This window comes from Rattus rattus, chromosome 2 (genome assembly GCF_011064425.1).
Source record: "Rattus rattus isolate New Zealand chromosome 2, Rrattus_CSIRO_v1, whole genome shotgun sequence".
Classification (NCBI taxonomy): Eukaryota; Metazoa; Chordata; class Mammalia; order Rodentia; family Muridae; genus Rattus; species Rattus rattus.
Genome location: NC_046155.1, coordinates 60,406,768 through 60,431,987, shown reverse-complemented (window position 1 = coordinate 60,431,987; position 25,220 = coordinate 60,406,768). Strand labels below are relative to the sequence as shown.

Genomic DNA, 25,220 nt, shown 5'->3' with positions numbered 1-25,220 from the left:
CTGGCATGTCTTGTAACATGATACATGTGTGGAAGTTAGGGTGCAACAATAGGAGTTGGTTTCTCCATCCAACCTGTAGGTTCTGGAGTTTGAACTCAGGTTGTCAGGTTTGGCTAATCTATTCTATCATCCACCCACCCACCCACCATCCATCCATCTATCCATCCATCCATCCATCCATCATCCATCTATCCATCCATCATCCATCTATCCATCCATCATCCATCCATCCATCCATCCATCCATCTATCCATTCATCCATCCATTATCTATCTAGCCATCTAACTTACCTATCTGTCTGTCTGTCTATCTATCTATCTATCTATCTATCTATCTATCTATCTATCTATCTATCTTATAGGTAAGGTCTCATGTGTCTCAGACTGATTTCAAATTCACTATTTAGCACAACATGACCTTGGAACTTTGGGGCTTTCATCCCCGATTCCCCTGAACACTGGGATTACAGGCATGAATCTCCACTACTGGTGGATGCAGTGACGAGGGTTGAACCTACATCTCCTTGTGTGCTAGGCAAGCACTCTCACCTCTGAGCTACACCCAAGCCCAGGTGTCTGTCTCTGTGTTGGCTAAGGGAGGAGTTTTTCTTTCCCCGAACATTCAAATGAGCGCTCATCACACACAGGACAGAAAGCAAACATAAAAATCTCTCAGTGGAATTAGGACTTTGGCTTTTAAACATTCCCCCATTTTATAGCTTCCTTATGTTTTCAGATTTTTTTTTCCTTCCCTCAGTCAGCACACTCCCTGCTAAGATTAAGTCCAACTCAGTGGGTGACAGATCACCCATCTTGGAGGCTGGATCTATAAAGGGAAATCACACAAGAACAGAAAGACACACCACAAGCACATATGCACACACATACACACACAAGTACACATGCACACACATGCATATGCATACACACAGGTGAACATATACACATGCATGTGCATACACACAGTGCACATGAACACACACAAGTACACGTGAGCACACACAAGTGCACATGCATGCACACAAACTCCATGTGCATTCGCACAAATGCACATGTATGTGTCTCACGAATATCTCATGCTGATGTCAAGCATACTAGAATAGATTCTTGCCTAGGATTGGAGGCGATGAGCGTTGCTACCAACATGGAGCTTCTGCTTTCAGAAGGTGTAAGACTGAGACTAAATTTGTATTCCCAGAGGCAAAGCCAGCCTCTGAGCATGGATTAGCTTCTTTGCTGGCGTGCTGTGAACCTTTCTTAAGGACTCCAGTGTGGGAGAAAACTATAGACTCATGGGCTATTTTGAATATGAAAAAGCACACCAGAAAATATATACACCCCATCCCCCATCGGGTGGTGCAGGACAGAGACCACAGGTTACATGGCTTTTGTCAATCTCCTTTTGTAGTTCCCTTATTTCAGTGATCACACCCCCACCACTTCCTAGTGCCCAGAGGGCAACTGACACATCAGTAGCCATCTTTCCACACTCACAGTTAGGAACCATGCCCTACTCCCAGACAACCTATTTACTTACTTATTTAAGTAGATGTCCTTCCTATGCAAGCCTGGCTGTTCTGTCATTTACTCTGTATATTGGGCTTCTGCTTCCCGAGGGCTAAGATCACAGACTTGAGCACCTCTGGTTAGCTTAGTCACCTAAGTTTTTTTTTTTTTTTGTTTTTTTTTTCGGAGCTGGGGACCGAACCCAGGGCCTTGCGCTTCCTAGGTAAGCGCTCTACCGCTGAGCTAAATCCCCAGCCCCGTCACCTAAGTTTTAAGGCAATATATAGATTGCCAATGTTAACACAAACCCACTAGGAGAGAGTCAATGGAAGAAAGGTCATAGGCGAGACAAATAAGCCACGTAAAGGTAGGGTAAAGAGGAGAAAGTGAGGGTGCAGGACAGCCTGGAACTTGGGTCCTGGAATGGCTCAGGAAGGGTCTCCAAAAGGGAGAGCCTTTCCATCCATTTTGCCCATTCCGACATGCAAAGACAAGGATGTCCAAATGCCTTGCCAGGCTCAAGCCAACATCAGGACCAGTCTGGTGTCTCTCTTGCACCTTTAGCTTCTTTGCCATTTGGTTAGAACTCAGGCATTTAAATTAAGAGTCACCAGGGCATAAAGAGAAGGTTCCTCAACATGTGGACACTAGCCAACTGGTCTTTAAAGAGTTCTTGCCAAATCTATAAACTGAAGGTCGACATGGTGGGCGTATATATTGTTTATGTATAATATGCAGAGGATATCATGTATAGTATATATTTTATATATATTTATCTTGCTTCCTGCAGTGGTATCCCTCTTCCCCTGCCCATCTGGGTACCACCACAGGCTACAACAGGGACTAGAAGTCAGTGAGAATTTGTTGCTTTCTCTCCCTAGGCCTTTTAGTAGCACCAAACAATGAAATTAAATAGTGGCACATGGGCCGTTCAAGGAATAACTTTTAATTGCTTAATTAAGTGGGAGATTTAAGGGAAGATTCAAGGTTTCCTTTGAGTGAGAAAATAAGGCTAGATGATGGTGTTGGTCACTAAGGAAAGCCCTTAGCATCCTATTTACACGTGATAGAATGCAGTATGTTAAAAAAACAATGATGCTCTACCCATTCTGATTTATACGTTCATAAGCTTTTATCGTACAAACCAGACCCATAAGGAACACAGAAGACCCCATTATTCAACTTAATTAAGATCAGGGTTAGAGAAAAATACAAACAGAATCCAAACTCATCCCGAAGGACAAAGAGTTGGTTACAAAGCAGAGTTGCTATAAAAAGTGTTCTCTTTTATGCCAACAAGCCCCGAAACAGACTTTGGCATAGTCTATACTGCACAGAGACCGACTTGGGCACAAGATGTATTCAGGTGGCAATTAGCAAGTGTGTAAAACTGCCAGCTTGATTACTCATCCTGGGCAAACAGCTAGACCTCTGGCCAGATGTGTAATGTAAAGGCATCCAGTGGAAAGGCCCAGGAAGGGGACTGCTCAGTCATCTGCGCACAGATTCAAGACTAGGCTGCACTTCAGACTCCGTGGTTTTACTTGGTGTCTTGAAACATTCCCCTTTCCGTCTCTACTCTCCCTCCTAGACACTGCGCTGTCTTATTTATTTATGAAGTCTGAAGGTTAGTCCTACCTGCTGAGACTAATTAGCCCTCCGCTTTGTGTCCCATGCAATCCGTCGGATGAAATGTACACATTTGTTTTGCGTTTTTTTTTTTTTTCCCAGTCTCTTTCTCCCTCCACTTCTGGTTTTCTGATGAATATGAAAGTTAGGGGGTGGGATGGTGATTCTCAGCCGTCTCCCCCACCCCATCCTTATTTTGTCTGCATCTTCCGACTTTAGTGTGCAAATGTGCTTGGGATTTTTTTTCCCCCCAGTGCAGGGGAATTCGTTGGCCTTGTCAATCTCAGTATCGTTGTTTTCCGTTGTCTTCTTTCTGAGGCCTTAGCCTGTAGAACAGTTTTGTTGAAACCCCAAATTCTCTAAATATTACACGGTAAATTGGCTACTTTTGGAAATCTACAACGGATTTGCTTATTAAAGGGGAGGGTGGGTTAATTTAATACGTTGTGGACCTCAGAACAACATCACACCTAATGGTAGTTGCCAGTTCTTATCGATTTATTATTTCTTTCCGAGATATATGTATATATATTTCCTCTTTCACATTGGACGTCCCAGTCCACTTCTCATTAGATATTTGCAAGGAAAAGCTCCTCTGAGTCTACCATGCCGCAACACGGTTTGGAGATCCCGCCTTTCTCCTTCGACATCATTTTCTTCACCATCTCATAGCAAATCAGTTTGCCCTCACTGGAACTTAAAAACCAACAAACATGGGTCTCAACTCCTAGGCTGCCCACCTCTTCCCCGAGGGCTTCCAGGCCAGCTTTGGTGACTGTCTCCTGCCAGGGCCCTCAACATCTAGAGCCTCAGGGCATCCTCTCAGACCCTCTTGGAGAAAAACTCCAGCCCCAGTCCTCCCCAGGGCTTGGTGAAGTTTCACTTTTATTTTCCCTTGAGCTGTTACCGCCCAAACATTTCACCTCCAAAGTCGAAAAGGACTTGAATCCTACATCACTTCCTACTTCCAACGTCAGTTAAAAAAAAACAAAAAAAACTTTACATTACCCTTAAGGATATTTTTAATACTCCAGACAAACCTATAGTATTTGTTTTCTTGGATAAAACGCCTTCTTGGCATATTTAACCTAGTGGGACTTTATATTCAATGACATGATTCACAGTCATTAAACAAAAAAGGGAGGGGAGCCCTTGTGGGTCAGCCTCCCTGTGGATGGCCCAGCCTCTCCGCTTCCCCAGGTTCTCTTAGAGCAAGAGGGGTGAGCCTTCTTCTGGACCAGTCATGTCTCTTCCCGCCCCAGTGCGGCCAACTTCATCGGGGGCTTAATCACTGAACACCCCGTCCTTGTGTCCCATAGTCCTCCCCTCCTGGACCCCATCTTCAGGACTTCTGGCTAACACTTTTTCTGGGCCTCTCCCCATCCCCGCCCCCCAAGTGGGCTTTCCTTCCGCCTTCCCCGGCTCAGATTCCGGACTGGGTTGCCACCCCCTTCCCCTCCTCTCCCGGTCCGCATTGTCTTTCGGAACCCGCCCCCTCCAGGAGCGAGGCCCGCACCGTCCGGGCGCCCGGCTCGCACGCAGCGCACAGGCCGCACCCCGCGCGCCTCCCGCGGCCCCGGCCCGCCCCGCTCCCTCTCCCGGCGCCCAAAGGATCATTGTTGGCCGCCCCCGCCCCGCCCACCCCGGCTGTTTATTTATGCACACGTCACCCGCGAGGCCCCGCCCCCTGGCATCTCATTAAGGCGAGTGTGTTCCTCTCGCCCTGTCAATAATCTCCGCTCCCAGACTACTCCGTTCCTCCGGATTTCGATCCCCCTTTTTCTATCTGTCAATCAGCGCCGCCTTTGAACTGAAAAGCTCAGTCTAACTTCAACTCACTCAAATCCGAGCGGCACGAGCTCCTTCGGTGTCTTCGGCTTCCCCCCCCTTTGCTCTTATATCTGACTTCTTCTTGTTGTTGTTTTTTTTTTACCCCCCCTTTTTTTATTTATTATTTTTTTGCACATTGATCGGATCCTTGGGAACGAGAGAAAAAAGAAACCCAAACTCACGCGTGCAGAAGATCTCCCCCTTCCCCTCCCCTCCTCCCTCTTTTCCCCTCCCCAGGAGAGAAAGACCCCAAAGCAGGAAAAAAAGTTAACCTTGGACTCGTCTTTTTCTTGCAGTATTTTTTTGGGGGGGGGGGACTCGCAAAACTTTTTTTCTTCTTTTTCTTTTTTTTTTTCATTTTCTTCCTCCTTCATTTTTCTTCCAAAATTGCTGCTGGTGGGTGAAAAAAAAATGCCGCAGTTGAACGGCGGTGGAGGAGATGACCTAGGCGCTAACGACGAACTGATCTCCTTCAAAGACGAAGGCGAGCAGGAGGAGAAGAACTCGGAAAACTCCTCGGCGGAGAGGGATTTAGCCGATGTCAAGTCGTCGTTGGTCAATGAATCAGAGACGAATCAAAACAGCTCCTCCGATTCCGAGGTAGGAAGAGCCCCTCGGGCTGGCGGGTGGCTCCAGCCGGTTCCCCGGCCCGGAGAGCGGGGCTGGAAGGCGAGGCGAGGCGGGTCGGGCTTGCGGGCGGCGCGGACGGTGGCCCGGGCTGCTGGCTGCGAAAACTTGTAACCGTGTTTTTCTGCACCCCTTTCTCCACCGACCCTCCCTCCCCGCACCCCCTCGGCGCGGCTCTCACCCCTCGCCCTCCCCACCTCGCCCCTCCGGGAAGGCGGAAAGACGGCCTCCGCCTCGCTCCGAAAGTTTCCGAGATAAATCCCGGGAAAGTTTGGAAGAAGGTGAGTGCGCCCCGCGCGCCCCCAAAACCGCGCGATCGCGTTCCCCCTCCCCGGGGTCGGCCTGGCGGGTGCCCTCGCCCCACTCCTTACCCACCCTACCCGAGTTCCCGCGCCGGCCGGGCCCTGGGGACGCGCGCGGGCCCTCGGGGGGACACTTGCTAAAAAGTTTCTCCCGCTCTCTCCCGCGCCGCGCGGCCGCCGCCGTCCCCCTCCGCCGCCCCGCCATGTTAGCGGCCAAGAGGCAAGATGGAGGGCTCTTTAAGGGGCCACCGTATCCCGGCTACCCCTTCATCATGATCCCCGACCTGACGAGCCCCTACCTCCCCAACGGATCGCTCTCGCCCACCGCCCGAACCGTAAGTGCCACCGCGCTCCCCGCCCTGCCCGCCTGCCGGCCCCGCATGCCCTGCCCCTCCCCCCCCGCCCCGCCCCCCCCCCCCCCCCCCCCCCCCCCTCTCGCGGCCCGAACTCTCCAAACTTTTTTTCTCTGCCTTTTGTGGACTGGGTTTGTTTGCGCTTCGCCATGTTCTGGCTTTTTCTTGTGCTTGCCTCGCGATTCGGGGAGCCTTTTATTTTTCCTCAGGCAGGGCTCTGTTGGGGTGCCAATCTGGACTTTTAATTTTTCTTTCTCTTTTCTTTTCTGATTTTCTTTCTTTTCCTTTTCTTTTTGAGCTCTGATTTCCCCCCTCCCCCCTTGCTGGTGGTGTTTGTTTCTTGTCCCTGGGAAGAGGACTGTGTGGCTCTTTCTTCTCCCTCTCTTCCTTCCCTCTTCTGTGCGTCTTGGGCTTTCCCCAGGTTAACCCCTTGGCTGCTGGCTGGGAGGCCCAGCTGGGCCGCGCGGGTTCCCGGTGCCTTTGGCTCCAGGAGCCGCGGTGCTGAGCGCGCAGCCTCGGCCCTGCGGAAGCTCCAGGCTCTGGCCCTAGCCAGTCATTTTAGCTTTCTAGTGGCGATCGCAGGCTCCAGGGCCTCTTGGCTCCTTCTTCCACGGGAAGGTCACACTTGCCAGGCTTGGTCCCCTCGCAGGCCTGGGGGCCCTGGGCGTGCTTTTTCTCTGCAGACCGGGCAGAGCTGCCCCACGCTGCTAGCTGCGAGCCGTGCGTGGTTGGGAGGCTCGTGTGGCGGGGCTTCTGGATTTGTATGTAGTCAGGATGGCCTGTTGAGTGGACTTTTGTCAAGGGAAATTCGGTGCCTTCGGATGGGGTGTGGAGGCCTTCTTTTCCCTGAGCAGCTAGCTCACTGTGGGCCCCTGGGGCAGAGGCAGAGGCAGAGGCTAGGGTGAGCGCTTTCAAGGAGGTGTAGGAGGCTTGGGGATGCCTCCCTTTCTGGGAATCGGCCACCCAACTTTGGGGGGCCCAGGGCAGCGCGGGGTGCCAGGCTCCCCGGGCTCTCCCTGCGGCGCACCTCTGTCACTCACCGCAGACATTTGTTCCTGATCGTCCCCTCCCCCGGGGCCTCTGCCCTCTTCCCTCACACTGTCCCCTGCCTCCTCCCTTTCCCCGCTAAAAAACCTGGATTGCGAAGCTCCAGACACGGAAGGCGCGTTAGTGCCCAGCTTCCTGGGGTTGTCACTTTGCACCTCTGGCCGCAATCCCTACGTCGTGTTCGCACACACTAGTTTTGTTTTGTTTTGTTTTGTTTTTTTCGCTTATTCAAGGTGGCAATCTGAAATAAAATGCTCACTGTTGAGCAGTGCTGGGATTGGATCAGTCAAATCTACAAGTGTTTTTAAGCATTAAAATATTAACTATCAGGTTTGACTTGTTCCCCCTCCCCCAACCCCCTCCCCTGCTCTGGTAGAATAGCAAAAGCACGCTAGACCGGTAAAAAATTTTTTTGTAAATGCCTAGGAAAGAAACAATCACACCCCCTCCCCAGCGCCCGTGCCTTCCTTGGAAGCCGGGACAGAGGTACAGTCCGACTTCGTCCAGTAGGGCCCGCGCTTTCCGGAGGCTGCTTCGCGGCCTCTGAAGCAGCGCCTGGTGTTTTTCTTGGTAGCTGGTGGGATCTTAAAGAATCGGCGTGTTAGCAAACTGGACCCAGCAACATTCCAAAGTAATCCTAGGAGTTTCCTCCTCCCCTCCTCCCCTTCTTTTTAGAACGCAGACCTCCTTCGCTTATTTTAAAACCCACTTAGCCACCCGAAAGGCCATCTGAATATTCAGCTTTGACGGCAGGCTTGTTGGCTTCTTTGACCCTTTTCAAACTGCATGTCCGTGACCGCTGTCGATCTTGCCACACCACCGCTCCAAACTCACACAGTTGTGTTGTGTTGTCATTAGGAAACAGGGAAATTGTTAAAGGCAAATAAATGATTTCCCGGGGAGGCAAGGAAGGTCCCCAACCTAAGTCCCCCTTTGTGGGCTTTGTAGGAAGAGACAGCATCCAGTTATTTTAATTGTGGACCTAGCGGGTGGCCCTGTGCTGTGACATCAGATTGACTCTGAGAAAGCATTTCTGAACCCAGTAGGCTGTTGTGTTAGTATTTGCGTGTCAAACATCAGCAGACATATTTGTGCACATTGCTTACTCTTTTCTTTCCCTTACCTTGTAAGCTGTGTGCTCCGGAATTGAGGTTATTTATTTAGGCTGCTGAGCGCGAAGCCTTGGCAAGGAGCTGGGAGGCGGGTGTATGTCCCTCTAGACGCCTTTGGACGCTAGGGCCAGCTTGCAATTCCAGATTCCCTACAGTCCGGGGTGGAACCTACAGGCAAGCCAGCGGTTCCAGGTCTGAAATTCTCAGGGCTTCCTAGGGTCTGGTTTTGAATGTGAGTTGTAAAGACAAATTAGGGGTAAGCCCATTCATACTCTTCCTTTCCTCCCGGCTGGGGTGCTTTTGCTCTGTTTTCTGTTGCTCATGAACAGGACCGGCTAAGACTCTCCAGAACCCTGGTTCTGCTTCTCTGCCTAAGAATGTAAAGAATTAAAGAAGTATCCTTAAGTCGGCTTTTGATGGATGACACATCACCGCTAGAACAATCTTTTTAATTGCCGAAGAAGCTGTAAAAGCTTGATAGCCATGGTTTTTACTTTAGAAAGACAAAGATTTTCCTCAAATTTAATTAATTTAATCTTTGATACATTAATAGAAATGGTTTATGAAGAGGATACATCCAGATAGAAAAATACTTTAAGGAGAAGTCTAAGCGGATGGGAAGGGCCGGCCAGGGGATTTTGGTAATGTTTGTGTTCTAGAGACTATGGTAGCAGAATTAAAGTTGACAGGAGGGGTAGTTTTACTTTTCTTTCTCTTTTTTTTCTTTTTTCCCCCCTTCTAGCAAGAAGAAATGGGGCTGCAGTGGTAGGCACTGCGGTCCGTGTGAGAGAGCTCATTTTCAGGGTTCTCTCTGCAGCTTCATCTATCTACCCAAGGTTATTTGCCTTCCGTCAGAGCTGTTTGCTACTAGGTTGAGCAGATAAGTGAGCAGCATCTTGAATTCATTTTTGAACTTGGAATGGAGTGTTACAGGAAACCAAGAGGGAGCCTATTCATTGAGGAGGTTTTATTTAGCCCGGCAACTTTTTTTTTCCTGGCTTGCCGGAAAAAAAAAAAAAAAGGATGTTTTCCCCTCACTCAAACAACATAATCCTTCCTGACACAAAAGATTGAGACCCCGGTGTGTGAAGGGTTAATGCTGGACCTTCCCTGTTGTCTTCCCACCCCCCACCTTCACCCCTGATTGTTTTGACAACACTTCAAAGTGTGACATTCCAAGCCCCTCCATAACAATGTAATATTACTGTAATTACACAGGTCATTACATTTTAAATAGAGAACAATAAAATGCTTATCGCCTTGAAGAAGAACAGGTGCTCCCGGCCTTCGTTAGTATTTATGCTAATTGTTCTCATCTCCTTCAGAAATATTTATGGCAGACATGTTTAGATTTTAATCTCTGCAGCAAGGCTTCTATGCTAATCTCCATAAGTTAGGGTTTAATGCCGCTCAGCATTCAGCCAGTAAGTCATGTTTTAATGATTATAAATTTAATATACCAGTGCTCTGCAGTTTGTGGATATTAGGGCTCCCTGAAGCCCCAGAAACGAATGTAGCATTTGGGAGTCTAAAAGGCTCATCTAGAAGGATCGGTTTGGGGGCTTTGCCCCTGCTTTGGGGCTATGCCAGCTTTGACAGTTGCACGCCACCTTAGATGTCTAAAAGACTTTGAGAACAACCGTGTTGATTCTTGTTTGGAGTTTCCCACCCCACTTTTCCTTTTTCTGAGAGGGCTTGCCTTTGGAGTTGCTGCTGGCTGTTTGCTTCTTAGCAAGCTGTGGAAAAGTTACAGGAAGGTTTCCCGGAGTAACCCCAAGAATGCTGCTCACTGTTAGTGGCACAGGACGGCTGCCATTCTACATGACATAAAAAAAAAAAAAAAAGGAGGGGGGTGCTTTAGAGAGAGTGCTAGAGAACTGACATCCAATGGTTATGCCAGAGGCTGTGCTCTTCAAGATCTGAGCACCTTCTCACATCTCACAAGGTGCTCAGCTCAGGTGCACACAGAAACTAGTCTCCAGAGCCTAGCTGAGAAGTGGTCCGTCCTCCCTGGCGTAGGCACAGTGGGCAGAGGAGAAGGCTTCCGAGAGGATTTTTGTGTCTTGTCAGATGTTACTCAACAGGGGCTCCCGAATCACACTAAAATGCAGAGAAAGGACAGCTGCAAATTTTTGTGTGGATGCATGTTTAGGACCGTGACTAAAAACTCCCGAGGACTTTTCCCCCAGCTGTCTGGAAGTCATGTGGAAGTTGGTTTATTGGCAGTTAAGTATGGGACAACCTGAATTTAGCAGATGCTTTCTCCTGCACAGGAAGTAGATGACATTGTATTGGGGGCAGGGAGGAGACTAGACAGGGAATGATTTACTCCCTTAAAAAAATAATCTTAGAGTTGCCTAGTAAGTAGGCTTCCAAGGAGGTGGGTGTTCACCTCCTAGTCTTGGTGGGAGGAGAATCTGATGATATTTTTGACCACATGTGTTATGTTGCCGACATATTTCAACATTTTGCAAAGGGGGACTGACCAAGATTCGCCACGGTTTTGTTTTGGAGTGTGTGTGTGTGTGTGTGTGTGTGTGTGTGTGTGTGTGTGTCTGTGTGTGTCTGTGTGTGTGTCTGTGTGTGTGTGTTTATTAAGGAAGTAGGTATTGGCCACCATGTAAGTAAATCTTCAGCTCGGATTTATAATTAAGCACGTTTGTGAAGGAAATGGTTAATTTTACAACCAAAGACAAACTTGCACCTCAACAGGCCTGCTGTTGAAATGTGCCCCAGTCCCTTGCTGGCAAGCTCCCTGAGCCATAAATCCACAGGCTTTATTTGCAGCCCATAACACTTATGAATGTTAAGATATTTGACGCCACGTTAGCCTTATGATATTCAAGGTCCGCAGACATTGGCAGTGGCTCAGATTTCTCTCACTAATTATAAGCAATGCGATGGGGGTGGGGGGAGCGTGCGTCGTCAAAGCTGCCCCCCCCACTCCTACACCCCTGCAGCCCCAGTTGACTGAGCGGGCATCCCCTTCTTTTGGCATCAGACCTGTTCATCCCTCTAGGCTATTGTTACACACATTTATAGAGAGAACTCTGAGGGATGGGGATTCAGGGGGCTCCACTCTAATGCCCCTTTCAAAAGCAAAATTGCTTGGGGTGTTTGCATCTCTCTCCTTTTCTTCTGGTTCCCCCCAGAACCCCCGCCTTTCCTTTCCTAATCCCCCCTCTCTTTTCCTTGAGACCACTTTGCCTACACTGTGCATATTTCTCACAATACTTAGAGAAACCCGATATGGGAGAATGTGCTTTAATTTAAAAGATGTTCCACCGAGCTAGAGGAAGAACATCACACCGTGCGGTAAACGCTGCAGTTAGTGTGAAGGCTGAAGGAGAGGTGAGGTATAGTGAAGGAAGAAGAGGAAGAAGAGAATTTAATGGGCGAGCAGCAAAGCAAAACAAAAACCAGGCTTGTGGTGGGGTAGCAGCTGGGGGGTGGGGGTGGGCGCACCGGGACCTGTGGAAGTTGTATCCAGCCAGAGGTGTGGAAGGAATGATTGACTGAGAAGTGCTAGAGGAGGTGGTGGAGTGAACAAGATGGGACCTCCTCTACCAGGGATGGCTTCTCGGGAGGGACAGGAGGACAGTGAGAGGGACCCTTAAAACTGTACAGCTTGGCTGTGGAGCTAGAGGCTGCTCGGGCCCTGACTTCACACACAGTGTTCTATCTGGCAACCAATGTGTTCCCTATCAGTTTCCCACTAAGCATCTGGAGGTTTTGAGTCTGGCTGGAGCGTTATCTGAGGTCCAGACCCAGCTGGGAGAGAGGTTTTAACTTAGTTTTAAAGGGTGGTTTGTTTTGGTGAACATTTGGCAAAGTGGGCCACATTGCTGCTGCTGCTGCTGCTGCTGCCTCTCTCTCTCTCTCTCTCTCTCTCTCTCTCTCTCTCTCTCTCTCTCTCTCTCTCTCTGTGTGTGTGTGTGTGTGTGTGGTGGGGTGAGAAATTTGAGGACTGTTGAGAGACAGAAGGCAAGCCACGGGTCTACCATTTCTAGACAAATACTTTCCACCCCAATCCAACCCAAACTTAAAGACCCTGGCTGAAAGGTTTTATTTTCTAATCAATGGGATGCAGAAACTTACCAGCCCTTAGGGATATGTGAATCCCTTAACAGCTCATTACAAAGACTGGGCTGTGGGATCTTTGAAGGGGTTATCAGGCACGGTGTTCTTCACTTTTCCCAGGATAGGCTTTTCTTCCTTAGGCACATCTGATTTTGTGTGGGTAATTCAGCCTGTTAGATGGAGTGGCCCCAGACAGTTCAGGCTGCAGCGAGGGGAAGATGGGGCTATTGGTAATAAATATCAGCTCTGAAGGAGTTAACAGTGGCCTGCCAAAGTTTGGCATCATGAAAATAAATGTGAGGCCTGCTAGGCATTAGCAGGGCCCAGCACATTTACAGAGCTTAATTAGTACGAACTGTAATTGTTCATGGTCTGCCAGAAGAAGTAATAGTCAGGAAAGCGGAGTCCCTCTCTTGCAGTCTCCAGTTTAAAACCGATAAATCACTTGCATATTTGTGTAGTGATTCAAATGGAGCTCAGACCTCTCCCATCCCAACATGTGGTAAATTGTAAAGTCAATGAATTGCAGATGTAGGCTACAGTGAGATCCTCTAAGAAAATGCACAATGAATGGGAAAGAGGGATGTTATAAATATTTACTGAGAAGATAACTAGGTTCCCCCGTGCTGGGCCAATTACGATGCACTAAATATATTAGTAAAAATGCTGAAAAAAAAATTGCGGGGAGCATCCGTGCGGGTCTCGGGGTGGGTTTGTTTGTTTTAGAAAGTGAAATAAGAGGCGCCTTGCTATTGTCACGTCAGTCTTACAGAGCCGGAATCGCAGTGGCATACCCAGGGAAGGACACGTGAAGTCCGCATTAATGCAAATTAATTCGTTATGAGTTGTAACTCTGGGACGGCTAAGTGGAGTAATGACTGAGCGTCGTTCCGAGGGTGTTCTGTAGCAAGTGTTAATGAAAACTGCTGCGTTAAGAACATGCCTCAGCACTTCAGCCCACGTGCCCCTGTGTGCTAGAAATGTGCCTTAGCTTCGCTCCCGGACGGACGAAGAACTTTAATTATGTTTTGATGTTTAAAGAACACCAGCTCGTCTCCTCCTCAAAAGCCAACCCAGAAAAAGCCTACAGCCATCAGCACCAAGCTCAACCCCAGCTTCTCTTCGCCAGAGAAAGCAGGAAAACAATGAAGGGAGAGCATTCCCCCCAGTAGAGATGCAGAGGAAACTTTCTCCAAGCGATTCTCCCTCCCCTCCCCCCCCCTCCCCCCTCCCCTTCCTTCTTTTTAGAGGATTCTGGTCTCAGGCAAACTTGCAAGTCAATACGTCTTTCCCCCAAAGTGAGTGGGTGGATGTGTGTGGAAGCTGTAAAAGCTAACGATTCAGCACTGACTCATAGCTCATGGTTTCAGGTTGAGGAAAAGAAAAGAGAAAGAAAGAAAGAACTTAATGAGGGTGAATAGACATTAGGTGGAATGGTGAGACACTGAGTGGAGCTGCTCTCTGGTCTGGAGGCGTCTCTTGTGTGGCGAGTGTTTTTCTGGCAGAATAGGAGGAAGGCAAGAGGCGATGCCTTTTGTTAGACCGTGGCTTTCGGGTGCTGCAGAGATTCTCTGTCTGGATCTTGTAGGGATTGTAAACCCAGGCATCTCCTAGGCATCCGGTTTGGACCTCCTGAAGTTGGAGGCTTATCTGACACTTCTTCAGCAGGCAATAATATCAGTATGGATGGAAGTAACCCCAAGTCCTGAGGCAAGCGTCTATCCCTCACTGAATGAAAAAGGCTGTCCGTATGGGACTGGGGCTGTGATGGGGTGGGGTGCATTTGAGCGGCATGGAAATGATCTGTTTTTGCAGCCTCACTTTCCCCAAAGGAATGAGCAACTAAGACAGGTTCTCAGTTATACTTGGAGAAAAAACAAAACATTTCGTCTTTAATTGTGGCGATGTGGAAATGAGATTTCAAATAAGAGGACAGAGGGAAATCAGACCAAGACCCAAGAAAATCAAAGCCGCTTAGGAAACGGAGCTGACATATGTGTATGAATGTGTGTGTGTGTGTGTGTGTGTGTGTGTGTGTGTGTGTGTTTGTGTGCACATGTGTGCAATCAGATAGATATGAGAAAGCCAGGTGATTCATAAGACTGAAAAATTAACAGAGGCCCCACCTCATCCCTTTAGTGAAGTGAACCAGCACAGTGGTTGCTATTCTCCCCATTGGGAGTCTGATGTTTTGTTTGTGGCTTGGAGAATGAGAGTCCTGTGGTTAACATAGGCTGTTTCCTCTTCTGTCCGTCGGTATCTCTGATTTCCAGTATCTGCAGCATCAAATTTAGTCAGTGGTCATGATCAGATGTAGAGGCAGAGGGGTGGAGATAGGGTAATAAGGGAAGCAGTTAGTCAGAGTGTTGCAAGCCTATGCCTAAAACTGCCAAGTCTCCCTGACTCTTCTGGACAAGTGGGGACCTGGTTGTTTGGGTGCTCTAATAAAGAGGGGGTGCTGGGCTGCTTCCCCAGCAAGGGGAGGTGTCATTTTGTGGGGCTGCCTTGGAGGAAACACATGAACAGAGGACTCTGTGGAGTCTGTTGGCTCCCTGGACTGTCCACAGGGAGAAGCGATTGTCCTAGGCATAAGGTCCACCTACCTAGAGAAGCCACAGTGATGTGCTGAGGAGGTGACTTGGAGCCTTCCAGGTGACCTGTGCTGATAGTTAAACACAGAACACCTGCCTTTTAATTTCAGAAACGAAGAAATAAGCCATTTTGTCCTGGGCTCTTGTCTTTCCCCACCCTTTGGAAACACAGGCCTAAGCATGTTTTGTTTTTCTCTGTCCGATTAGTGGGGGTGGGAGGCAGAGGCAAGCTAACAAGAGAGCAGTTCAATCTGGAGCGCTGAGCCCGTAGTGAGCAGCTATCTGTAGTTTATCCTTACGAAGCTGGACCGTAAAAAAGAAGGTGTCTTCACGTTTTACAGGGAAGGTCAAAAAGCTGTTTAAGTGTGGGTTTCAGAAAAGGGTTTTAGAGAGAAGAGGAGGTAGAAACCCCGAAGAGAAACGAGAGCAGTTGGTATTTCTGTGGCTGGAGGCCCTGCAGGCTCCAAAGTCTTGGTAGCACAGTGGTTGGTTGCTGGGAGAGATCTTACATAGATTCTGAGGGAGCCTTTTGCACAGGCTGGGGCTGTGAGAGGGTAAGAGGATGTCTGTGTTGTTGGATACCCGAAGGAAGTTAGATTGTTTGGAGGAGTTAAAACTGGTGTGAGGGTGTATGCATGTGTACACGGGTATCTCTCGGTGCAGGCGTGTGTAACTGGAGGTAAATTGACTCGGTCCTTGACGCAGGCCTCCCTCCCAGTGTCTTTAGTAACTTCAGTACGTGCTTGTGTATATACAGCCTCACTGTCTCAGTTGCAGCATTCGCTGCAGGCTCGTTGGTGCTGCATGGGAAGGCAATGAATGCGAGCATTAAGAAGGGAGCTGGACAAGTGAAAATTGCATTTGGCATAGCCACAGTTTCATTAATTTATTCATAAGACGATGACTAAAATGAAATTATTTTCCACGGCATATCCGCAGTTATCAGGTGTCCATTCAATTTTAATTGACAATATAAGATTCCTGTGGTTACCCCGAGTACAGATTGCCTGGGGCTCCGCAGGGTTTGTGGGAAGAGAGGCTTGGACAAGTTTCCATTAAGCTCTGAATTGGGCAATTGGGAAAGAGGAGAATAAAACCGATGAAAGGAAGGACCAAGTTGTTACTGTTGCCTGCTCTGCTGAGGAGAGAGAACCTCCTCTCAGACAAGAGCTGTTCTCTCGCCAGGAATTCCAAACTCGCAAAGAGACCTGTCCACCACACAAAAGTTGTTTTAACTTGATGGAAAATTGTCACAGTAATGAGTGAAATCCAGACTGGAGTGGGTGGGACAAAGGGTTCAGACACATCTTTCTTTTCCAGCCAATCACTTTGTCTTCTTGGATGTGTGGAGGTCGGTGCAAGGAGACAGTAATAGTTTACTTTGTCCACGCTAACTTGTCCAAGGGGAGTGCGGGTACTGCTTTGGCATCTTTAGAGGTTATTAGTATTTTTGCCCAACCTTAGTTTGTCTTTTAATTTTGATGAACATGCTTTGTTACGTAAAACATACATAGTTTTTAGTTGGGGGGGGGCGGCAGCTGTTGTGCTCCTCTTCAAGTTCATTGTGTCCTAAATAATGGGTGTGGCTTTAGACTGGGCTGTTTGTTACTGTGTTGCATTCTAGTTCGGAGTCTATGGGAATCGATTCCTTTTTCAAAAGACCCTATGGGATGGCTTTCTTTGCAGGGAACAAGATGACATTAGTTGAGTTTAAAACTCTCCTGCAGTCCCAAAGGCTCTTGGAACTCAGAAGGGCTCTGGTACCTTAATTCTGAAGCAGTAGTGGCTATAGTTTGTGAATGGGAAGTGTTCAGAGGTGGTTCCCCTGAATTGCCTGCTGCCAGGATGACATAGGCACGGATTTCTCTTGGTTATCTGATGCTTCCTCATCTGTGTATGGTAATGCTGAGACCCCGCCCCTCCCCCTATGTCATTGATAAAATGTCTCGGTCCATGGAGCGTGTTTTCCCAATGGGTAGCATCCTAAGGTTAACTTGTATCCTTTGGGAGCAGCAGGACTTGAGGAGTCTTGGTGTTTTTGTGGGAGTAGTTCCCAGGGGAGGTGTGTGTGTGCTGCAGAGGGAAAGACCCAGTTGAAAGTGTTGGTCCCAGGAGTAAGCTCAGAGTTATTGAGAGGCCGTCCTTCACCTACCTGGGGCTGTTGAATAAGCTTGGCTCTCTTTGGGGGGGGAAGTGTAGATTACCAGAGTGTGGGTTGTGGAGATGTCTTAGGATCTGCCGGCTTAGTCATGGTGAAAGAATGCATAAGGTACTGGGTGGCCCCTGAATTCCGTGGAGACATTTGTTTTCCCAGAAATAGATTTGTGTCTGCGAGCCAGGATTCAGTTGTTAGAGATATAGGGGGTGGGACTTGTCCTTGATCCAGGCTAGTGGCTTCTCACAGCCTTCTCTCTGCCTTCTCTCGCCTATGTGTCGCCTACTGTTGACTTTTGCCGCGCCCTGATAAGTTTCTCTAGCCTTCTGCTGAGCACCCAATGGCTTCCTTTGTGTCTTCATGGGCTTCAGTCTCTGCTTTCCTTGTCACTGATTCTTGTCCCTGCCCCTCCGTCTCCCTTCGCTTTACTGAACGGGATGCTTTAAAAAAAAAAAAAACCAAACAAACAAAGCAAGCAAGCAAACAAATAAAGCAACAGTTCAGATTTGTGTGATCATCTTCTCTGCAATGATGAAGGTCCACAGGTCTTGATTGAGAACCAATGCTGCAGATCAGTCTAGGGAGGTTTGTTTGCTATTCACGAACTGCTTAAGATGTTTCCTTGTAGTTTGTGACATGAGCAGAACGCTTTGATTTGGTTTCTTCCTACAGCTCCATTTTCAATCCGGCAGCACTCATTACTCTGCGTACAAAACGATTGAACACCAGATTGCAATTCAGGTAGGAGGCCAAGAGATTCTGAAACTTGAATTACCAACGTGTAGGTCTCTTGTGTCTTTTTATTCTATGCCTACTCACCCAGATGATGTTGATGATGGTGGTGATGATGTTAATGATGATGGTGATGATGATGATGTTGATGGTGATGGTGATGATGGTGGTATTGATAATGAAGATGATGGTGCTGTCATTATAGAGATGTGGTGGCGGCGATTGGTGGTTTGAATTATTGAGGGGAGGGCGTGGGAAGTGAAGAACAACAGAAGCAATGTTCTTAAAATGATTTAAAGATATGAGAAGAGAGATGAGTCTATGTTGCTTAAGACTATCTTGATCAGGCATCATGGGTGCCCTGACCCCAGGTTGGTTATGGTTACTGCCTTTTGCTGAAGGAATGACCTTGAGTTGAGAGTGGAACTGGTTGGCGAAATGTGAATGGGAAGGGCGAGAGAGGGAGCTGGACAGGCGAGAGCCAGGGTGAGCTGCTTCCTGTGAATCAATGTTATGGTGAGCGGTGCTAAGAACACCACTCTTGGCCAGATCACCCTGAAACATTGATTTCTCTTGGGCCTCTTGATATCGGACACTAGAAGCGTTGGAGGGAAAGGCGACAAGATCCCGACTTCTGATGAGTGTCGTGTTTCCTGTGCATCTAATACCTTCATTCTTCTAAATCCAAAGGCTAAACAGATCACAGACTAACATAGATGTGGACTGAACAGAAGCAAGCCAGGGGAGAGCAGTGGATGGCTCACACCAACTAACACACTCTTGTCTGCCTGCCTGGCTTTGCTATGAGGGTGTGTTTCATGGTGTCCCATGCTGTACCCCTACACTATACTCCCACATTTGACTGTTTTGTGTTAAGCCCTGGCGAGGAGGCTTTTGCAAGCCTTGGCTGTGGTATGGAAGTCCGCCTTAGGCTCCTCTAAGTTGCTATTGGTTTATTGGTTTGGTCTTTCATACGAAGCCTTTGCAGGTTACTTGTGTTAGTGTGTTTGTGCGTGTGGATGTGCATGCCTACGTACACATGCGTATACAGGATTGTGTGTAGCATGTATGTGCGTGTGCGTTCAGGGTACACGCAAGTACATGCACGCAGATGGGAGTGTGTGCACATGTGTGGCCAAATGGAGCTTCTAGTTCACACCCACCATATTATATCTTCTTAGCTTTGCTATTTCAGATCTGCCACTGAAATGGCCATCTGCCCAGGTGAATGGGATTATCCCTCCAGTGAGAAGCATGAGTCAGCAGGCCTTTCGAAAATTCGGTTGGTTCTCAGTCGTTTTTGATTCCAAGACTATGTAGTAACTGGGCTTAAAACTACATTACCACTGTGCTTGGGTGAGGGCATGGTTTTCTGTGTGCACGTCTGTGTTCACTCCTGTGTGCACACACCCGCCCCCACCCCCACCCCCCGGCTTTTACTCGTCTGTGCTCAGATGTTTTCAAGACTGGTGTGGTGAGCATGAAGCTCCAGTTCTTTCTGGCACACTTCCTGTTGGAAGCCGCTTCCTTTTAAGGCCCAGTAAGTCTTGCTTTTAGAAAACAGTTCAGACTGAAGGCTTGGTTAGAGAAAAGTCCAAACCCCAGCTCTGGATGAGTGCTCTGATAATCACAGTGTCCCCAGGCCTAGGAGGCCCACTCCAGCACAGGAGGGTGGGGAAGTCTTGTTGCCTGGGGTGTGGGAATTGTTGAGGCTGAATAGGACAGTGATCCTTATCTTGGTGTGGAAAGGCTGGCTGGGGCCATGTCACTGGGAGACCAGCCCAAGACCAGCCCAGCTGTTGAATCTTTACACCCGGCGCTGAAGTGTCCCTTGTTTGGAGGCGCAGTTCGTCTTTCTCCAAACCACCTGGCACGATGCGGGCCATGTGAAGCCCTTTCTCAGGAGGAAGATGGAGTAAATTACAGAGCTTATTGTTTGGAGGGCTGAAGCCATCCCTGTTCCTCCATGAACAGGTGGTATTGTTCTCCGTTCCTTCTATTTGCTAAGGCCTGATGCCCATGTGGGCAAACAGAGGGACGTTTGATTGGAGCACCAGCAGTGTGCTTTCAAAAGTGTCCATTCTCCCTCCGTGTCTGCTGGACCAGCACAAGGCCAAGCCAAATGGCAGCTAGCTGTAGCGTTAGCGTGATCATCAAAGGATAAGTGGCCAAAAGCAAAACAAAAGAAGCAGAGGGAAGAAGAAAAGGCAGCTCCGACAAAGTGAGAGTGTTCTCAGAATTCTCTGGACGTTTCAGCCTGGGTGGGGTGGGAGGAGAGGCGGGGCGGCCCCTGCCGGTGTCCAGAAAACAGACCCGGACTTCTCTGCCTTCTTCTCGTCCAAAGATGAACTCCAACGGGATGTTGGGGCAGCAGTTTCTTCCCTGGAAACTTAGAACTGGATGAACCTTAGTAAATACTGTACTTCAGCAGGAGCTGAACTTGCTGCTCCCCTAAGCTCCGTCCTAAAATAACTTGGTAGTATGACACCGGGTATCACATGAGGTTCATTCCCTCCTGCCCTCCCCACCTCTCTCATCTCAGCACTCAGCCAGGCTCACCATGGGTGTGAATGGCCTCAGAGTGACTCTATAGGCACACCGCTCCTCCCCTAGTATCAGTGGCATAGCTGAGACCTTCCTGAGCTTTTGATCCTGTCTCCTAGCCCTCCTTGGCTCTGAAAGGACAAGGGCAGCGGGACTGGCTGAGAACACCGTATACCTGGGCTTAAAACTGAAGAGGCTCGAAATATACACCACGTGGCTATTATTAATGATGATAACAAGTTATTTAATCCTGTTGCGCGCTCTCTCTCTCTCTCTCTCTCTCTCTCTCTGTCTCTCTCTCTCTCTCTGTCTCTCTGTGTGTGTGTTTGTGTTGGTGGTGGAACACAGGCCCTCCTGTCTGATAAGCGTGACCTTGTTCCCCGTGTTGTACCTCAGACCACTGGCCTCTTAGAAGTGTCACTGAAGCACTGTGTAGTCCACCGGTGGTTAGTTAAAGAGAAGGATGGCCTTACAGATCCAAGGTAGAGGCCACTGCAAAGCTCTAACCCTGCTGCCCACTCTCCTGCAGGGTAACAATGTTATCTGTCTCCCTGAGCATCCGAGAGGCCTCACATCAGTGTGTGGATGGGACTCGTGCATATTTTAAGCCTTTGAGGATATATAGTTAGTCTGGTTACTCTACCGTTACTTTGTTTGGGAGCATCTTGGGATGAACATGAAGAAGAAAAAAAACATGGCAGTGTTTCAATAAAACTTTATTTATAAACACAAACACTGGCTGTATTTGGCCCCTGGGCTGGAGTTTTCCAACCTCTGATGAAATACTCTGAAGTCTCTCCCTTGTTCCTCTCTCTTCCCGGTGTTGCGGCTTCTTCCTCTCTCCCCAGCCTGAAACTGAAATTCCAACTGTGGATTCCTTCAGCCTGACTTTTTGTTTGTTTGTTTTTCTTGGCTCCATACGAGTGGAATCATGCAGTATACATTGCTCTGTGTTGTTGGATACTTGGTTGTTTCCAGCTTCCCCTAGCTACAATACAGGCTAGTTGATTTTGTACGTCTTTTGCAGGGTTGTTGTGTCTGTGCACATTGTCTTACACGAGCAGATGCACTTAGGGCTAGCGTCGAGAGGTGTATAGGAAGCTTTGTGTCCATTTCTTATAGATAGAGGCCTGCTCACGGAATGATGAGTGTCATCTTCGAGATGAGCAGCAATTGGTCATGTCGAGATTGGTGGCGTATTTGAGGGGGGTAGCAATGGAGGATCTTCATGCTACATGTAGTCCTCGTGACCAATGCTACAATGTAGCTCCTTGCGATCAATGCTACAAGTAGTTCCTCCCGACCAATGCTACAATGTAGCTCCTCGCGATCAATGCTACAGTGTAGCTCCTACCAACTCCTCATGCAGGAGTTTGTCCTCTGTTCCCCCGCTCTTAGGAATTTCTCCACTATCTCTGTTAAATGGTGAGGAAGACTCATGCTGACTCAGGAGGAACAGAGCTGCCTCCTGGGGATGGCCTTCGGGTGGGTTGTGCACACAGTGAGGCATCTCCATATCTCTCTTGAGGGACCTCTTCCAACATTCCTACGGGGTCGTTATTGTAGCCTCTAAGAGCAGCTCGGTAATCAAGGCCGAGACCAACAGATGATGTTTCCCCGGGTTCTCTGAAGAGCTACTTGAAAACCAATTAAGCTTTGTTTTAAGAGTGTTTTTGGCCAAAGGTTGATGTTTTAACACGGAGTCAGATGTGATTTAGGGGGAAAAGCTCTACACGCAAACCAAAACAAACTGTGTAGACCTTTTGTGGTTGTTTTTCTCTGGAGATGTGAAGTGGTTTCTGTATGTGCACGTCTGTGCGTGTGGTCACAGACAGCGAGGAGAGGATCCAGGAGAGACGGACCTTTTAGTTTGTTTGCACAGCTGAGCGGTGGAGACTTTGCAATGAGCTTTGCTTTCCCTCCTGTTCTTAAGCTTGCGAGATCTCATGTGAGCTCTCAGAAGCACTCGGTCCTACACCTCCTCTACAGGGGCTCAGTGGGGCCCTCAGGACCTCCTTGGTTACCACTGGGAGTCAATGCAGGAAGCTTGGGAAGCTTGCTCACCCTGGCTCTTTATCCTGGGTGTGAGCAGGGTGCCCTGTCCCATAGACATGTGAGGCGCCAAGGGCTGGAGCTCCCCATTCTGCCCACCAGATGAGGACGGCTGGAGGATTTGTTCAGAACTGAGTGTGATGGAACGGGCGTGAGGGTTCCTGGTTTTCCTTTTGGGGTTCTGAGGTTGGTCTCTGTTGTTCTTAATCTGACCTCTTACTCATTCTCTTACTTGGCCTTTCGTCTCAGATGGATGGGCGGAGTTGGGCTAAGTGGAATCGTTCCCAGAAATCAATCCGTTTGAGTTTCAAACTATTATTATTATTATTATTATTATTATTATTATTATTATTATAAATTTTAAGACGGTGTGTCATGTAGCTCGGGTGAGCCCTGGCTGAGGGCATGTACACTGTTGCCTGGCCTCCAAACTCGGTGTCTGGTGTTAGCCCTTGCTCAGATGTGATCACGTATGCTCACTCTCCACAGAGCCATGGAGGGGGAGCCGGCGTGCTTGTGTGCAAGTGGGCTGGAGAGGGGCTCTCACCTGACGTACTGGTGGGTAGTAGCTCACTCCCTCAGGAGTTTCATTCACTGGAAAGGCATTTGTGAATAAGGCAGACAAAAATCTCTTGCTTGTGGCTGCTTTCTGTGCTGTTTCAGACACTGTTAAATTTTTCTGTTTTTTTAAAACATTGATTCAGTGTTTTGGTGTGTGTGTCTAGGTCTCTGTGCGTATGGGTGTGTCTATGCATAGGTCTGTGTTTATGTGTGTCTGTGTGTAGCTCTGGGGATGGAACTCTGTCATGCTGGTGACAAATGCCATTACCTGCTGAGCCAGCCGCAGACACCAGTTTCTAAGCACCACACCTTGCTCTAACTCAGTGGTTCCCAGCCTTCCTAACTCTTTGACCCTTTGATTCAGTTCCTCATGCTGTGCTACCTCGAGACTGTAATTTTGCTACTGTTATGAGTCATGATGGAAGTATCTGTTTTTCTGATGGTCTTAGATGTCCCCCATGAAAGAGCCATTTGACCCCAGAGGGGTCGAGACCCACAGGTTGAGAACCACTTCTCTAATGGTTCGCCTTTCTGCTCAGTCCAAGAGCTGTTGCCTTTGGGATGATTGTTATTTGTGGTTTAGCGGGTTGGAGCCAGGCCTGTGTCCATCGTGCCTGCAGTCCCATCTCTAATCAGATTTTTCAAGTGCCGAAGGTTGAGAAGGAGCCTTAGATTCTTCTGAAATCAATCCATTGATTATTTATTGGAATCTCTGCTGTTCTCAGGCACCCACTGGAAACTGAGGGCTGCAAATATTCCTCCAGGGGTATTGTTTCTCCAATGGATGAGAGCAGACGGCCTTTCTATTTCAGCGAGCTTCTGTCAAGGCCTCTGCCTGGGTCCCTGGCTTCTGTGAAGAGGACATTTAGCTCTGAGAGTGTAGCTGGGGCAAGATGGTGATTGGTGTGGGGGTCAGAGGCAACAACAACAACAACAACAGTTAATAATAATAGCTTGTGCTTATTGAGTTCTGGTTCACTGGGTCAAGGGTTAAGTGCTTTCTCTGGGTTACTCATTGATCTCTCCTCAGTGCAGGGAGGCGGGGCTGAGCGGCAGAGTTCCTGTTATTACCATGGCTGCTACCCCATTTTGCAAACGAGGAAGTAGAGACCTGATGCGTTATTTTTCCCAAGGTCGGTTAGGATTCAAACCCAGGCCGCTGTGGAATACTGCTGGCATAGTTTCATGCTAAGCTGGCTGTTCAAAGCCATGCTCTGGGCTAAGGATGTGGCTGAGCAGCAGAGTGCATGCCTGAGGCCTTGAGTTAGATTCCCAGCACTGACAAGGCTAAACAGAGGGCCTACCTGTTTTCAAAGGCCGTGGCTGACACCCAGCTTCCTGGACTATACAGAGAGCCCATGGGACCTCTGCTACATGCACGTCCCGGGAGCTCTTCATTGGAGATTGCCGTTCTTAGTGTGTCCTGAATTTGAGCTACTATCTCCTGGGAACATCTCAGAGCTTAAGGACTGGGATCCTGTCCCAGACTCACTTTCTGTAGGTCTGGGACGGGCGCCTGCGTTTGTAGTTTTACCACGTTATTGAGTGAATCTGGAGCCCTTCTCTGGGTCAGTGGAGAACCATGAGTCCAAGGCAGTGGTTCCCAACGCTGACCATACATCAGAGGTACCTGGGAAGGGCTGAGAACAAGCCCAGACACCTGGCCTAGACACCCGGATTAGCATCCTTTGAGTGTCAGGTCTAGCATCAGTTTGGTAATAGCTTCCAGGGCATTCAATGAAACATTGTTGGGGCGCTCTGGCCTTGACACCCTGGAGTCTGCCACAGCTCCTCACTCAGGACAGCGCTGTGTATAATGTGTAGTCTGTATAGTGGTGGAGGACAGATGTACCAAGCCCCCTCCCTCTTTTCTTTCTAGTGGGACAGAACGCTAGTTTGTTTCTTTAAACTTGACTTGCCCTACCTGGAGAAAAGAAACTGGCTGCATTTGTTTTCAGAGTGCTCTGTGGACAGGGAACCGGTGACGACCACTGTCTCCTAGGTTAGAACTGCGGGGAGAGATGTGTTGTGGCATCACGGGCTGGGGACTGCAGAGCCCTGGAGGAGAGGCCCTGGGCAGCCTCCTGCTTGTCACACTGG

At 48.7% G+C, this 25,220-nt stretch overlaps 2 protein-coding genes across 50 annotated transcripts in view; one reads left to right on the top strand and one right to left on the bottom strand.

Moving 5' to 3' along the window:
* Positions 1–4,841: 4,841 nt before the first annotated feature.
* The window catches only part of Tcf7l2 (transcription factor 7 like 2), a 193,106-nt gene continuing 172,727 nt past the window's right edge, over positions 4,842–25,220 (top strand). For 11 of the 49 annotated variants that reach the window (XM_032892311.1, XM_032892281.1, XM_032892279.1 and 8 more), the window contains exons 1-4: positions 4,845–5,564; positions 5,806–5,872; positions 6,104–6,228; positions 17,904–17,972. In XM_032892311.1, coding sequence (XP_032748202.1) covers positions 5,376–5,564; positions 5,806–5,872; positions 6,104–6,228; positions 17,904–17,972 — 450 coding nt within the window. In that variant the 5' untranslated portion in view covers positions 4,845–5,375. Of the gene's footprint in view, positions 5,565–5,805; positions 5,873–6,103; positions 6,229–17,903; positions 17,973–25,220 lie in introns of those variants that run through there. The other 38 variants (XM_032892316.1, XM_032892286.1, XM_032892320.1 and 35 more) reach the window with 11 other exon arrangements.
* Positions 5,508–6,108, bottom strand: LOC116891340 (dystrophia myotonica WD repeat-containing protein-like). The gene is made up of 2 exons (XM_032892325.1): positions 5,972–6,108; positions 5,508–5,689 (listed from the first exon to the last, which is right to left on the bottom strand). Exons 1-2 carry the CDS (start codon positions 6,096–6,098, stop codon positions 5,529–5,531), a joined length of 288 nt encoding a protein of 95 aa, XP_032748216.1. The 5' UTR covers positions 6,099–6,108; the 3' UTR covers positions 5,508–5,528.

Excerpts from the sequence above, each read along its gene's own strand:
- LOC116891340 (XM_032892325.1), bottom strand. The coding sequence starts at position 6,098 with ATGGCGGGGCGGCGGAGGGGGACGGCGGCGGCCGCGCGGCGCGGGAGA. Across the intron at positions 5,690-5,971 it reads CGGCCGGCGCGGGAACTCGG|CCAGCAGCCCGGGCCACCGT; the intron begins GTAGGGTGGGTA and ends AAGTTTTCGCAG.